This window comes from Oncorhynchus mykiss, chromosome 3 (assembly GCF_057628025.1).
Source record: "Oncorhynchus mykiss isolate SJ-2025 chromosome 3, ASM5762802v1, whole genome shotgun sequence".
Taxonomy (NCBI): Eukaryota; Metazoa; Chordata; class Actinopteri; order Salmoniformes; family Salmonidae; genus Oncorhynchus; species Oncorhynchus mykiss.
Window position 1 is genome coordinate 38,221,232 of NC_143024.1, and position 17,325 is coordinate 38,238,556.

Here is a 17,325-nt window from a genome sequence, read left to right on the forward strand (position 1 = left end):
TCCACATCGACGGGACAGTAGTGGAGAAGGTGGAAAGTTCCTCGGCGTACACATCACGGACAAACTGAAATGGTCCACCCACACAGACAGCGTGGTGAAGGAGGTGCAGCAGCGCTTCAGGAGGCTGAAGAAATTTGTCGTCACCAAAAGCACTCAAACTATTACAGATGCACAATCGAGAGCATCCTGTCGGGCTGTATCACCGCCTGGTACGGCAACTGCTCTGCCCACAACCGTAAGACTCTCCAGGGGGTATTGAGGTCTGCACAACGCATCACCGGGGGCAAACTACCTGCCCTCCAGGACACCTACACCACCCGATGTCACAGGAAGTCCAAAAAGATAATCAAGGACGACAACGACCCGAGTCACTTTCTGTTCACCCCGCTATCATCCATAAGGCGAGGTCAGTACAGGTGCATCAAAGCTGGGACCGAGACTAAAAAACAGTGGCTGCAGTGGCTGCTGCCAACATACTGACTCATTTCTAGCCACTTTTAATAATGAAAAATTGATGTAATAAATGTATCACTAGCCACTTTAAAACAATGCAACTTTAATAATGTTTACATACTCATCTCATATGTATATACTGTACTTTATACCATCTACTGCATCTTGCCTATGCCGTTTGGCCATCGCTCATTCATATATTTTTATGTACATATTTTTTTTCATTCCTTTACACTTGTGTGTATAAGGTAGTTGTTGTGAAATTGTTAAGTTAGATTACTTGTTAGATATTACTGCATGGTCGGAACTAGAAGCACAAGCATTTCACTACACTCTCATTAACATCTGCCAACCATGTGTATGTGACAAATAAAGTTATATGTATTTTTATAGACATGTTTGTCTGTGTGAGAGTGTGTGTATCTGCAGGCCAGTAGAGGAAGAAGTATTATGACCTGATGACTGTGCCTACAGGAGGCCCTGACCTGAGGCTTATCACAACCATCATTTTCATGTAATATTTATGATTTACCTTTATGGTGCCTCATGCTTGAGACTCATTGCCTGCTTTTGTGTAATGTATCTACCTAATCCGCTCTTCTCATTGTTTCTGTGCAGTCTTCAGATATCAGGCGGAAGCTGTCCTCTGAGATAGCTGGCTTGGCAGCAGGGATGCTAGCACTTAACCCCAGATGCACCAGCCCCTGCTCTGTGGACACGAGCTTCAGTTAACAGCATCTAGACACACCCCCCTCCTCCATGGGGGAACCCTACACCCCAGGCTCCTCTGCTTCCTCCCTGGGAAAAGGAACGCACTACTACACACCTCACTCCTGGACTCCGTTGTCACAGGACTCGGGCTACTCTGTTGCCAGGTCAGTCCGTCATGTCACCACACATGAAGTTCCCTCAGGAAATAAAGGTTATTTGAATTGAAACACCCTACACCCTGTTGGGGTGACATTGAGTCTATGGAAGATAATAATACAAATATAACATTAGGCTATAAACATGCATAACAGTAGTCTAGAAAATCCGATCCTGGGCAAGTGACTAGGGTCTGATTTCAATGTCGGACTATTTTGGCATCTTTGATAAGGGATATTTTTTCCGGGTGGGTCCTCTTCAGACAGACAACTCTCCCAACAAATCACCAGGCAAACCAAAGTCTCTCCTTCCAGACTCACATGAAGCATCTCCAATCAAAAATTAAATCTAGAATCGGCTTCCTATTTGGCAACAAAGCATCCTTCACTCATGCTGCCAAACATACCCTCGTCAAACTGACTATCCTGCCGATCCTTGACTTCGGCGATGGCATTTACAAAATAGTCTCCAACACTCTACTCAGCAAATTCGATGCAGTCTATCACAGTGCCATCCGTTTAGTCACCAAAGTGACTATACTACCCACCACTGTGACCTGTATGCTCTCGTATGCTCTTGATGGCTGGCCCTCGCTTAATATTTGTCACCAAACCCCCTGGCTCCAGGTCATCTATAAGTCTTTGCTAGGTAAAGCCCTGCCTAATCTCAGCTCACTGGTCACCATAGCAGCATGTGCTCCAGCAGGTATATTTCACTGGTCACCCCCAAAGCCAATTCCTCCTTTGGCTGCCTTTCCTTCCAGTTCTCTGCTGCCAATGACTGGATCGAATTGCAAAAATCACTGAAGCTAGAGACTCTCCCTCACTAACTTTAAGCACCAGCTGTCAGAGCAGCTCACATATCACTGCACATAGCCCATCTGTAAATAGCCCATCCAACTACCTCATCCCCATACTGTTATTTATTTTTGCTCCTTTGCACCCCAGTATCTCTACTTGCACATCTATCACTCCAGTGTTTATTTGCTAAACTGTAATTATTTCACAACTATGACCTATTTATTGCCCTACGTCATTTGCACACACTGTATATACACACACCATTTATATTGTGTTATTGACTGTATGTTTGTTTATTCCATGTTTAACACTGTTGTCGTTTGTGTCGCACTGATTTGCTTTATCTTGGCCAGGTCACAGTTGTAAATGAGAACTTGTTCTCAACTAGCCTACCTGGTTAAATAAAGGTGAAATAAAAATAATAGAATAAAAAAAAGTTTGCAGGCAAAACCTTTGCTGTGGTTTTACTGAAGATAGTTGATGAAAACTAGCCACTTGTGAAATGCATTCATTAAAAAGAACCTCTGATCTCCATCTTGCTAGCTACTATTTTATCCAAGCAGATATAGTGACCTAGTTCCTCTATGCCAAACGTATGTTCTATTACATACAGACGCTGTTAAGTTAGAGCATGGAACGATGTGCGCTGAGAGTCGGGAAGCAAGTTCAGGGAGTGAGTGTTTTAATAAATAAACACAACGTAAGACAAAATAATAAACACGAACAACGCACAGACATGACACAGGAACAATAACGCCTGGGGAAGGAACTAAAGGGAGTGACATATAAAGGAAGGTAATCAGGGAAGTGATGGATTCCAGGTGAGTCTGATGCACAGGTGCGCGTAACGATGGTGACAGGTGTGCGCCATAACGAGCAGCCTGGTGACCTAGAGGCCGGAGAGGGAGTACATGTGAAAATACACCCTCCCCGACGCGCTGCTCTAGCCGCAGAACGCCGACCAAAATGACGATCCCGGGGATCCGGAGCGGACCGGTCACCTCTGCTGAGGTGCTGGAAACCTATCAATCTGGCTGAGCAGGGAGCATGTCGACCTAGAGTGCCGGAGAGTAAGCATACGTGACGGTACCCCCTCCCCGGCGCGTTCGGCTCCAGCCGCAGGTGGCCAACCAAAGGGACGACCCCGGGGATCAGGAGCGGACCGTCACCCCTGCTGATGCACGGTAACCTGACAAACCGACTGAGGCACAAGAGCCGGCGGAGGCAGGGGAGCCTGGCGGAGGCAGGGGAGGCAGGGCAAGCCTGGCGGAGGCAGGGGAGGCAGGGGAGCCTGGCGGAGGCAGGGGAGCATGGTGGAGCCTGGCGAGCCGGCGGAGGGATGAAAGATTGTAGTGGCTCCCAGACTCGACGTCATTCCACCTGACACAAAAAACACACTCCCTGATGCTTCCCTTAGGTGTGGCGTTATTCTGTGACGATGTGTGCTGAGAGTCGGGAAGCAAGTTCAGGGAGTGTGTTTTTTAATAAATAAGCACACCATAATACAAAATAAGAACCATAAATGCAGACATGACACATAAACAATAACGCCTGGGGAAGGAACCAAAGGGAGTGACATATAAAGGGAAGGTAATCAGGGAAGGGATGGAGTCCAAGGGAGTCTGATGATAAACAGGTGAGCGTAATGATGGTGACACATGTGCGCCATAACGAGCAGCCTGGTGACCTAGAGGCTGGAGAGGGAGCACGTGACAGAGCATTTGTATTCCCACCACTCGCACCACTCAGAGTGAGAGAGAGGGGAGAAGGTCTACAGATGAGACAGCCTGGGCTCCAGAGACCACGGCAGACACCGTAACCACCACTCACACAACAACAGCAGCTACCACAGTCATATACAGTTTGTGAATAGCGTGAGGTAAAATTCAGTGTTATAGTGATACAAGATGTGGATATCAGTGATAAAAAAGTTCTGCAGTAGTATCGTGATACTTTCACATGCTGTAACGTCTGCTTCCCAACTCACACTCTCAAACACACAGATCCCTGAACGCAGCTCACTCTCCAGATCCCAATCACCTAAATTCTGATCACCTGTTCACACACCTGTATGTCATTTACACACATTATTTAGTTCAGTTCATAACACCCCATCATTGTGAGGTATTGTTTTTGTACACATTCTAGTCAGAGCGCTGTTTAATTCCATATTAGTCCTCCTGTGTGTCGTAGTTTTTGGCCATCCTCACTGACAAGGTTTTTGGCCTGTTGACCTTCTGCCTGTCCCTGGACCCTGCCACCTCCTGTGTTTTCCTTTACCAAATAAAACACCTACCCTGTGCTTGAAACCAGCACTCTGTCTCCCATCATACTCATTACACATGCATTGTTTTGTGGGTAATATTTTGGCATCAGGGCAACCCTAATAGTAATAAAGCTAAGCATCAATACAGTTAAATATCGGGATATAATCTTTGACGCTATATTGTATCGTTTTGACAATGTCGCAATATAATTCTGTGCGCTAGTTGGCTGTACCTGCACCAAAACTCCAGTATTTTTCCTTCATTGCGTGTTCTCCCTCTTCTTTTTAAAAAAGGGAGCCAATTTTTTCTCAACACTTATTTCCGTGACTGATCAAAACTTGTTTTCGCATGGCTCTCATCTCTCTGCAGCAGACATATGGTTGGTGAGCAATATGTTTGGAATATCGAATCGAAATAAAATCTCAGTATGGAATTACAATACATATAGAATAGTGAGAATCGCAAAAACATATCGTATCACGATAATATTGTATCATGAGGTCCCTGGCAATTCCCAGCCCTAATCCCTATAAATTATGTAATTTAATTTGGGTTAATCTGCATTTCAGGTGAACCCCAGGTCCATTTTGACACATGTAAGATGTTTACAATCATCTGTTCAAGTGTTCACGGGTTAGTGATGACACCTTCAATTTCAGACTTCAGTATTTATACAGAGTTTCGCTAAGTGTGAAGTTGGTACAGTTTGTACCAGTTATGAGCTGGTAGGTGCTGACTGACAACTTTTTAGACAGCTCCCCCAGGCATTTTGCAGGGAGTTTTCCACTTTGGCTCTGTCTAAATAGGGTGGCGAAGCGTTTGTGGTTTACCCAATAAATTACTGGGAGCCGTATATAGTGTTTGACTCTATTTTTAAATAGCATACAGTTTTACTTGCCGTCAGTCAGCACCTCTACCAACTTTTTTTATTGTGTGCGCCACCTCATGTTTTTATATGGGGTTAATGACAGCACTTTCAATTTCACACCTATTTTAGAGAAGGCCATATTTGAACTATTTTGATATTTTGCAAGCAATACTATTTTGTATTAAAAGCAATCTAACCTCTTCCCAGTCATTTTCTTTGTATGTTTGACAATGTTGTATGAAACAACCCCATTAAACATTAAAAGTTGTTAACATTTAAGGAATCTGTTGTTGTGATACTTGAATGTGTTTAATGCGTGCACATTTTTATAATGCATCTCTTAAATGCTCAAAAAGGCATTTCTGGTGCAATAAATTAGCTGATGAGGATACAATGATAAGATCTCATCTATTTCTCATGCTTCTCAAATGGAAGTCTCAATCCGAGCTCATTTGTCTCAAGAATTCATTCTCTTAGGAGAAACAGTTCAGATAAATGATACAAAATTGAGATCTCCCATATTTCTACAGAGATGAAAAAAAGACCACTGAGCAAAATACTTTCACTCTGGGCTGATATCACCATTTAGCAACCTACCATGATAGCACATTGTCTGTCATACTCACTTGTATACTTGACACTCTCTCTCCAGGTCTCTCCTATTGATTAAGTGTTGTGGCACCTTCTTGATTGCAGCCCAGGTGTCATTGTACTTCTCCCTGTAGATCTTCCCAAAGCAGCCAGCAGCAAGAGTTTTGGTGGAATACTCCATCTAGGGGGTTTGGTGGGCAGTGGGGTCAAGAGCCGATAGAAATGTGACCAAAAACTACAAAAGCATTGACCTCTGCATAACAATTGTTATAGTACTATTGTAAGGTTAAAGTACAACCTACAAAGTCAATTCTCTCAAAGTTACAAAGACAAAGAGAGAATTCCGAAGAAAATCATGGAGTGGATGAGAAGGGTGTGTCTGTTGACTACAAACTAAAGCAAACAATGTTGCAACTGTAGAACAGAGAAATTCTACAGACAGTGGCCGTGTCCGAATAGCCTACCCATACTTGCGTCCTAAATAGTAGGTTGTTTGAGTATGTGAAAAAAGAAAGTTTAATAGTATGCAACATTTAAAAAATCAAGTATGTTTTAAATGCCCGGATGTCATTCTCAGTTTGGCTTTGACAACTGCTGAACAATTAGATATACGCATGGTGGAAAAAGTACCCAATTGTCATAATTGAGTAAAAGTAAAGATACCTTAATAGAAAATGACTCAAGTAAAAGTCCAGCAAAATACTACTTGAGTAAAAGTATGAATGTACCTGGTTTTAAATGAACTTGCGAGGGGTGGGGGTGTGTCAATGTCTAATATTAAAGAAATCTTGAGTTATTGCTCACCTGAGGTAGAGTACCTCATGATCAGCTGTAGACCACACTATCTACAAAGAGTGTTTTCATCTATATTATTCGTAGCCGTCTATTTACCACCACAAACTGATGCTGGCACTAAGACCGCTCTCAACGAGCTGTAAAAGGCCATAAGCAAACAAGAAACTGCTCATCCAGAAGCAGCACTCCTAGTGGCCAGGGACTTTAATGCAGGCAAACTTAAATCCGTTTTACCCCCATTTCTACCAGCATGTCACATGTGCAACCTGAGGAAAGAATACTCTTAGCCACCTTTACTCCAAACACAGAGACGCATACAAAGCTCTCCCTTGCCGTCCATTTGGTTAACATGAATATAATTCTATCCTCTTGATTCCTGCTTACAAGCAAAAACTAAAGTAGGAAGTACCAGTAACTAGCTCAATACGGAAGTGGTCAGATGAAGTCGATGCTACGCTACAGGACTGTTTTGCTAGTACAGACTGGAATATGTTCCGTTGTTTATCCAATGACATTGAGGAGTATACCACCTTAGTCACCGGCTTCATCAATAAGTGCATAGACGACATTGTCCCCACAGTGACCGTGTGTACATATCCCAACCAGAAGCCATGGATTACAGGCAACATCTGCACCGAGCTAAAGGCTAGATCTGCCCGCTTTCAAGGAGTGGGACACTAATCCGGACGCTTATAAGAAATCCCGCTATGCCCTCAGACGAAACATTAAACAGGCAAAGTGTCAGTACAGGACTAAGATTGAATCCTAATACTCCGGCTCTGACGCTCGTCGGATGTGGCAGGGCTTGCAAACGATTACAAAGGGAAACCCAGACGCGAGCTGCCCAGTGACTCGATCATACCAGACAAGCTAAATGCCTTTTATGTTCGCTTCGAGGCAAGCAACACTGAAGCATGCATGAGAGCACCAGCTGTTCCGGACAACTGTGTGATCACGCTCTCCGTAGCCGATGTGAGCAAGACCTTTAAAAAGGTCAACATTCACAAGGCCGCGGGGCCAGGCGGATTACCAGGACGTGTACTCAGAGAATGCGCAGACCAACTGGCAAGTGTCTTCACTGACATTTTAAAACTCTCCCTGACCCAGTCTGTAATACCTACATGTTTCAAGCAGACCACCATAGTCCCTGTGCCCAAGAAAGCGAAGGGAACGTGCCGAAATGACTACCACCCGTAGCACTCACATCGGTAGCCATGAAGTGCTTTGAAAGGCTGGTCATGACTCACATAAACACCATCAAAACCTCAAACTCTAGACCCACTCCAATTCGCATACCGCCCCAGCATTCAGTGTTCTCAGTGTTCTCAGCGTTCAACACCATAGCGTTCAACACCATAGTGTCCACAAAGCTCATCACTAAGCTAAGGACCCTGGGACTAAACACTACCTCTGCAACTGGATCCTGGACTTCCTGAAGGGCCGCCCCCAGGTGGTAAGGGTAAGCAACAACACATCCGCCACGCTGATCTTCAACACTGGGGTGCATGCTTAGTCCCCTTCTCTACTCCCTGTTCACCCACGACTGCGTGGCCAAGCACGACTCCAACACCATTAAGTTTGCTGACGACACCACTGCCTGATCAACAACAACGAGAAAGCCTATAGGGAGGAGGTCAGAGACCTGGCAGTCTGGTGCCAGGACAACCTCTCCCTCAATGTGGGCAAGACAAAAGGAGCTGATCGTGGACTACTGGCAAAGGAGGGCCGAACAGGCCCCCATTAACATTGACGGGCTGTAGTGGAGCGGGTCGAGAGTTTCAAGTTCCTTGGTGTCCACATCACCAACAAACTATCATGGTCCAAGCACACCAAGCCAGTCGTGAAGAGGGCACGACAACACCTTTCCCCCTCGGGAGATTTGGCATGCGTCCCCAGATCCTTAAAAAGTTGTACAACTGCACCATCGGTTGCATCACTGCTTGGTATGACAACTGCTCAGGATCCGACTGTAAGGTGCTACAGAAGGTAGTGCGTGCGGCCCAGTATATCACTGGGACCAAGCTTCCTGCCATCCAGGAGTTATATACTAGGCAGTGTCAGAGGAAGGCACAAAAAATTGTCAAAGACTCCATTCATCCAAGTCTCAGCCTCCAGTATTTATGCTGCAGTAGTTTATGTGTCGGGGGGCTAGGGTCAGTTTGTTATATCTGGAGTACTTCTCCTGTCCTATTCGGTGTCCTGTGTTAATCTAAGTGTGCGTTCTCTAATTCTCTCCTTCTCTCTTTCTCTCTCTCGGAGGACCTGAGCCCTAGGACCATGCCCCAGGACTACCTGACATGATGACTCCTTGCTGTCCCCAGTCCACCTGGCTGTGCTGCTGCTCCAGTTTCAACTGTTCTGCCTTATTATTATTCGACCATGCTGGTCATTTATGAACATTTGAACATCTTGGCCATGTTCTGTTATAATCTCCAACCGGCACAGCCAGAAGAGGACTGGCCATCCCACATATGCTCTCTCTAATTCTCTCTTTCTTTCTCTCTCTCGGAGGACCTGAGCCCTAGGACCATGCCCCAGGAATACCTGACATGATGACTCCTTGCTGCCCCCAGTCCACCTGACTGTGCTGCTGCTCCAGTTTCAACTATTCTGCCTTATTATTATTCGACCATGCTGGTCATTTATGAACATTTGAACATCTTGACCATGTTTTGTTATAATCTCCACCCGGCACAGCCAGAAGAGGACTGGCCACCCCACATAGCCTGGTTCCTCTCTAGGTTTCTTCCTAGGTTTTGGCCTTTCTAGGGAGTTTTTCCTAGCCACCGTGCTTCTACACCTGCATTGCTTGCTGTTTGGGGTTTTAGGCTGGGTTTCTGTACAGCACTTTGAGATATCAGCTGATGTACGAAGGGCTAAATAAATGTATATATAAATACATTTGATTTGATTTGATAGCCTGTTCTCTCTGCTACCGCACAGCAAGTGGTACCGGAGCTCCAAGTCTGGGTCCAAAAGGCTCCTTAACAGCTTCTACCCCCAAACCACAAGACTGCTGAACAATTAATCAAATGGCAAAGCGGACTATTTACATTGACACCCCCCTCTTTGTTTTACACTGCTGCCACTCGCTGTTTGTTATCTATGCATAGTCACTTTAGCCCTACCTACATGTACAAATAACCTTGACTAACCTCTACCCCTGCACACTGACACGATATCGGTATGTATATAGCCTCGTTATTGTGTTACTTTTTATTTAAATATTTTACTTTAGTTTATTTAGTAAATATTTGAACTTTCTTGAGCTGCGTTGTTGGTTAAGGGCTTAAGTAAGCAAGCATTTCATGGTAAGGTCTACACTTGTATTTGGCGCATGTGACAAATGCATTTTTATTTTATTTGAAAGTATCAAATTTAAAACTGCTAAAATATACCAAATATAAATATCAAAAATAAAATTATAAATAATTTCAAATTCTTTATATTAAGCAAACCAGACTGTACATTTATTTTTTTACATTTACGGATAGCCAGGGGCACACTCCAACGTAATTTACAAACAAAGCATTTGTGTTTGGCGAGTCCGCCAGTAAGGATGACCAGGATGTTCTGTTCCTATCCTGCCAAGCATTCAAAATGTAATGAAAATGCATGGAGTAAAAAGTAAATCATTTTCTTTAGGAATATAGTGAAGTAAAAGTTGTCAGAAATAGAAAAGTAAAGTAAAAATACAGCATAACTACTTAAGTAGTTCTTGAAAGTATTTTTTTTAAAGTAGGTTACTTTACACTACAGGATATGGGTGGGGATGCCCTAGCGGAATCAACGAATAGCGGGAAACAACGCGCATGACGCATTGTCAGTATGAGAAAATAGAATGTTTTAATATGTGCATTTTTGAATCAGGCCTTTTGATTTGAACATATGGCTTGTTTAAGTTTAGGCTAGACTACCTATTTATTTACTTTATGGATCAAGCCTTAGCAGTCATTCTGATCTCGTTCTCAATGATCTGTGCTTTAGTTTATTATGTTGCTGTCACGCAGTTCTGAATTTGCGATGCACCCGACTGTCCACGTTTTTCCTGTGCAATAGCCTTTCGTTTTGAACATTTGAAGTGTTTTGCTATGTGTACTAGGCCATTTGGTTTCACTAATAAATATGTTGAAATGGAACCAAATTATATTTTTCTGTCTTCAGTCCTTTTTAAATAGAAGAGATGCTGTATGGGCTATGGGGTCGAATGTGATTAGGCAGACTGAGTAGGCCTATAACTCCATTCCTATTCCGAGTTTACAGAAATGAATCAAATTGGAAACTAGCTACTATGAGGCTGGTTAATAGTGCATGTCTGCTGAATTTGGAAAAAATCTACCTGCACTCGGTCCCGCCCCACCTACTCAGCCAGTCAGGAGCTGCTACTGCGTTGCATCCGTGACACACTTTTTACTAAATGGTACGTGCTAAATATTATGCAACGATGAGTACATAGTATGCAGTTTAAGTATGTAGTATGGGTATTCGGACACTACCAATTTCTCATATATTAATGTGGAAATTCTATTAATTCTAAACTGGTATTCTAATCCATTCAATACCAACCAACAACAATTGAGGCACTCCCATATTCCTGATAGCGCAGTACCCTATTTATGCCAGCGGGGTAAAATGATGTCAAACAGGTTATTTCATACTCTGCACAGAAACAAAAAGTCACATCCTGTGTTGTGTCATCCATTTGCATAGTAACAATATACACTGAGTGTACAAAACTGACCAGGTGAAATCTATGATCCCTTGAGGTCACCTGTTAATCCACTTCAAATCAGTGTAGATGAAGGGCAGGAGACAGGTTAAAGAATGATTTTTATGAGACATGAATAAATGGAGGGTGGATGGGCAAGACAAAATATTAAAGTGCCTTTGAAAGGGGTATGTTAGTAGGTGCCAGGCGCACTGGTTTGAGTGTGTCAAGAACGGCAACACTACTTGGGTTTTTAACACTCAACAGTTTCCCATGTGAATTAAGAATGGTCCACCACCCCAAATACATCCAGCCAATTTGACACAACTGTGGAAAGTATTGGAGTTAACGTGGGCCAGCATCCCTACACATTGTAGAGTCCACGCCCCAACGAATTGAAGCTGTTCTGAGGGCAAAAGGGGGTGCAACTTAATAGTAGGAAGGTGTTCCTAATGTTTTGTACACTCAGTGGAGATTAGACAGAGACATAGCAAGACATAAATGATGTATAGGAGGAAAGCTGTCTGAGGGACAGCCATCAAGATAGGTAAATACCTTTCAGCGACCATTTGTGGCCTGCCATCAAATATAATGTGACCCCTACTTCTGTTCCCAACACTACAATTATTTGAAAAGATTTGATGTTGGGAGTGACAACGCATTACAATAATAAATTCATAGCTCATGCTATTTAAGCAAAAGAGCGAATTGCTAAACTATGAGCATGTATAGTGTCTTCAAAAAATATTCATACCCTTTGACTTATTCCACATTTTGTTGTTACAGCCTGAAATCAAAATGAATAAAATTGTACAAAATTCTTACCCATCTACACACACAATAGCCCATAATTACAAAGTTAAAACATTTTTAATTTTGCAAATGTATTGAAAATGAAATACAGAAATACATATCTCATTAGCAAGAGTACTCACACCCCTTAGTCAATACTTTGTAGAAAGCATTTGGCAGCGATTTATCATTTTTTGTAAAAAAACAAAAACATTTAACCTTATTTAACTAGGCAAGTCAGTTGAGAACAAATTCTTATTTACAATGACGGCCTACCCTGGCCAAACCTGGAGGGCGCTGGGCCAATTGCGGGCTATGCACTATGGGACTCCCCATCACAGCCGGATGTGATACAGCCTAGATACGAACCAGGGTGTCTGTAGTGACGCCTCAAGCACTGAGATGCCGTGCCTTGAGGCGTCACTAGTGTGAGTCTTTCTGGGTAAGTCTAAGAGCTTTCCACACATGGATTGTGCAACATTTGCCCATTATTCTTTTCAAAATTCTTCAAGCTCTGCCAAATTGGTTGTTGATCATTGCTAGACAACCATTTTCAGGTCTTGCCATAGATTTGCAAGTAGATTTAATTAAGTCAAAACTGTAACTTGGCCACTCACTGTCTTCTTGGTAAGCAACTCCAGTGTAGATCTGGTCTTGTGTTTTAGGTTATTGTCCTGCTGCAATTACAAGCATACCCATAACATGATGCAGCCACCACTATGCTTGAAAATATGGAGAGTGGTACTCAGTAATGTGTTGTATTGGATTTGCCCCAAACAAAAAGTTAATTGCTTTGCCACATCTTTTGCAGTATTACTTTAGTGCCTTCTTGCAAACAGGATTCACATTTTGGAATATGTTTTACTCTGTACAGACTTCCTTCTTTTAACTCTGTCAATTAGGTTAGTATTGAGGAGTAATTACAATGTTGTTGATCCATCCTTAGTTGTTTTCTCCCATCCTAGCCATTCAACTCTGTAATTGTTTTAAAGTCAGTACATGCAACCTATTATGTGACTTGTTAAACATATATTTACTCCTGAACTTAATTTAGGCATGCCATAACAAAGGGGTTGAATAGTTGACAAGATATTTCAGATTTTCATTTTTTTTTAATTGCAAAAAACATTGATATTATGAGGTATTGTGTGTAGGCCAGTGAATAAAAATCGTGTAAAGTGTAACACAACAAAATTTAGAAAAAGTCAAGCGGGGTGAATACTTTCTGAAGGGACTGTAAATATACAGGAATGAAAATTAATTTTTCCCCCCAGCAATGTGCAGTTCTCCTGACATAGCCTTTACACTATTGGCCACATTGGGCAAATTACGCTGACACCTCTAGAAACCAGATATACATGTTTTTGTAATGCCTCATGATAGGCAATAACATTTTGCAATCCTCTCGAGTAGCTACTTACATTTAATTGGATATTGATACAACATATTCATATAAAATCGCAATTTCCTTTGTTCTACTTTAAAAAGGAAAGTTGATTAACTTAATGCTTGTTATAAAATGGGAAGTGAATCAAATACAGTTTATATCTTAAAAAAGAAAATAATCTTACCTCTACCTCAGTCAGTTTAGTTCAGGAATGGCTGCTGTCTTGCTGTGTCAGGTTTAAACATGAGAGAACACAGTTGTCTGTGTTTTTTACCTCTCCTCTGCCCCACCCCTAAAGTATTAACACCCCTTTATCTGGTGTCATACTGTGATGAAACTGTGGGACAGCTTGTAAGAAAAGACATGTCCAAATAATTAACTAATTGCTCATACCTGCTCCTGCTTGCTAAACTCTGCCCGGGACTCTGATATAAGGCAGAGAAACTGATATAAGGCAGGGCCGAGAGCACAGGCAGGTCTTGGCGGGGGAGCTGGTGCTTTGATGTATATTGTATTTTGTAACCCTTGCAAGTATCCGCAGTTCAAGTTTTTTAGGGTGTCTGCTGGTGTGTTCCATAACGAGCCTTTCAAAGCACTTCAGGATTAGATGCGAGGGCCACAGAGTGGTAATCATTGTGGCAAGAAGCCTTAGGGTTCTTGGGAACAGGAATGATGGCAGTCATTTTAAGATGTTGGGATTACAGACTGGAACATGGAGAGGTTGAAAATGACCATGAATATGCCTTCCAGCTGATCTGTGAATGTGCTGAGAACTCGCCCTGTAATACTCTCCGGCCCACGGCCTTGCCAGTGTTGATCTCATTAAAGAACTTAAATCACGCCGGCCTCGAAGCGCGAGATCAGTCCTCTGGGTTGGTGGGGGCCCTCATGCACAGTCCAGTGTTAATGTCTAAGCATGCATAAAATGCATAGAGTTTTTCTGGAAGAGAGGCATTGTTGGGTAGACCATAGCTGTGTCTTCCTTTTTAATCCGTAATGGACTATAGCCCCTGCAACATTCGGCAGGCGTCGGTGCCTGTGTAGTATGGTTCCACCTTATTCCTATATTGACCTTTTGCTTGTTTAATGACTCTGCGGAGGTCGTAGCGGGACTTCTTGTACTTGTTCCTATCCTCAGCCGTAGCCTCAGGGTTGTCTGTGATAGCCCTGTGTGCGGTAGCCCTGTCCTTTAGTTTATCCAGGGCTTTTGATTGGAGGAGCAGCGAACCTTCGCCGATGCATTCACTTATGAAGCCGGTGACAGAGGTGGTTAGCTTGTCGATGTTATCGGCGGAGTCTCAAAACATATTCCAATCGGCGCTGGCAAAGCAGTCCATAATCTCCGTTTCTGATTTCTCAATGGAGCGAGTCACGAGTCATAATCTGATTTGCCGATCTGAAATGCCAAAGGTCAGTGCTATCCAGAATCCTTGGAATGTCCCAACCCTAAACCCTAACCTAACTTTAACCACTACCCTAATCTTAACCATAGTCCTTACCTTAATCTTTTTAAATGTTAAACTTAAAATGGGGTAGGGATGTCCCAAGGATCCCAGATAATTCTTTGAGCCTAATTCAGATAATGCATGTCTAGATACCCAGCGCTTGCCCACTCCATAGCAAGCTGCTCTATACGTAGTAATTTAATGTTAAAATCAGATTTCAAAGGTTTAAAAACCGATTCAGAACTGTATTTTGCTGGTTATAATGGTTCTGTTCATAATGAAATGATTGGGAAATCATTTTTGGTTCCAACCCCTGCATAAGACAGAAGGTTACTTCAAGATTTTGTCAATAAAGCCCTTTATCTACATTCCCAGAGTCAGATGAACTGTGGATACATTTTTATAGCATGCTAGTAGATACCATAGACTTCCAGTCATTGTGCTGATGCTAGTTAGCACTGGCTTGTGAAACTACTACTAGTATCCTGTTTGAATGTTAAATGACGAGACAGAGGCATTGATGCGAGTAACCAGTCTTGTTCAGTACATCACAACACATCTGGGTATCTCAAGCACCCCAGTAAAACACAAGAGTTGCAGTAATAAACATTTACCAACAGATGGCATCACTGTGCCATCTTACACCCATAATATATCCCTTTAACGCAAGATGGGTGGGCGTATAATGCGAATGTCTAGAAACCTAAAAGGTTGCCCGTTAGCATTTTAGCAACTACTTACTACTTTTTAGCTACTTTGCAACTATGTTAGCTAACCATTCCCCTAACCCTAGCCCTTTACCTAAGCTTAACCCCAAGCCTGGCTAATGTTAGCCACCTAGCTAATGTTAGCATTAGCCACCTAGCTAATGTTAGCATTAGCCACCTAACTAATGTTAGCCACAACAAATTAGAAATTTGTAACATCATATATTTTTCAAATTTGTAACATATTGTACAAATTCCAATTCGTAACATGTCATACGAAATGGATGCTGGACATTCACAAATTAATAAATACCATATGAAACGTAACATATACTAATTGGAGTGTCCTAGATTTACATTTAAATCAATCAAATTGATTTGTAAAGGCCTTTTTACTTCAGCAGTTGTCTCAAAGTGCTCATACAGAAACCCAGACTAAAATCGAAAAAGAGCAAGCAATGGTGCTAGGAAAAACTCCCTAGAAAGTTTATAGAGCGTTGGGCCAGTAACCAAAAGGTTAGATTGAATCCTGAGCTGACAAGGTAGAAATCTGTCTTTCTGCCCCTGAACAAGGCAGTTACCCCACTGTTCCTAGGCTGTCATTGTAAATACATCTTTGGTCCACGCTGTCCTATGAATTGGTATTTTCTAATAAAGATCATTGTTTGTTATAACTGTGTTGAGTGTCCAAGCCTCGGACACCTGAGCTACTCTGCTCAATCCAGTACTTGTCCCACCTCTCGAGTGGTCCGCAATATTTTTTACAACAAATAGAGAAAGTGTGCCAGGAGTTGAGCCATGGTATGGAAAGGACGGATTCAAATGCAACATAAGCTGAATTTTTTTAGGGGACAATAATGTCACATGATTCAGTTAGAGACCATCTAATGCTGCTGCTCTATAATACACACACTGCTGGGTTCTGTTCTTCACCAAATTAGGGCTATCTTTTGGTATCCTTCCATAACAATGTACATGACAACACTTTATGACTGCAATGAGCCTTTGTTTTTTTGCAGCCTAACAGGCAGCCTAACTTTGGTAGCAAATAATATTTAGTGCCTTCAGAAAGTATACAGACTCCTTGACTTTTTCCAAATGTTGTTGTGTTACAGGCTGAATTGTAAAATACCTAAATTTAGATTTGCTTGTCACTGGCCTATACACAAAAACCCATAATGTCAAAGTGGAACTATGTTTTATATTTTTCTTTCTTCAGATCGATAAAAAAGAAAAGCTGAATAGTCAATAAGTATTCAACCCCTTTGTTATGGCAAAACTAAATAAGTTCAGGATTAAAAATGTGCTTAACAAGTCACATAATAAGTTGCACTCTGTGCGTAATAACAGTGTTTTACATGATTTTTTTAATGACTAACTCATCTCTATACCCCACACATACAATTATCTGTATGGTCTCTCATTCGGGCAGTGAATTTCAAACACAGATTCAACCACAAAGACCAGGGACGGTTTCCAATGCTTTGCAAAGAAGGGCACCTATGTATGGGTAAAAATGTAAAAAAGCAGACATTGAATATACCTTTAAGCATGAGGTATTAATTACACTTTGGATGGTGTATCAATACACCCAGTCACTACAAAGATACTACAAAGATACTGGTGTCCTTCCTAATTTGCCAGA

At 42.3% G+C, this 17,325-nt stretch overlaps 1 protein-coding gene across 3 annotated transcripts in view; it reads right to left on the bottom strand.

Annotated features, from left to right (window-relative positions):
- LOC110516351 (uncharacterized) overlaps positions 1 to 17,325 on the bottom strand; it is a 51,036-nt gene that overhangs the window by 7,612 nt on the left and 26,099 nt on the right. Inside the window, exons 1-2 of one of the 3 annotated variants that reach the window (XM_021594832.3) lie at positions 13,713 to 14,886; positions 5,882 to 6,027 (exon numbers count right to left, since the gene is read on the bottom strand). In XM_021594832.3, coding sequence (XP_021450507.3) covers positions 5,882 to 6,027 — 146 coding nt within the window. In that variant the 5' untranslated portion in view covers positions 13,713 to 14,886. Of the gene's footprint in view, positions 1 to 5,881; positions 6,028 to 13,712; positions 14,887 to 17,325 lie in introns of those variants that run through there. The other 2 variants (XM_021594836.3, XM_036973675.2) reach the window with 2 other exon arrangements.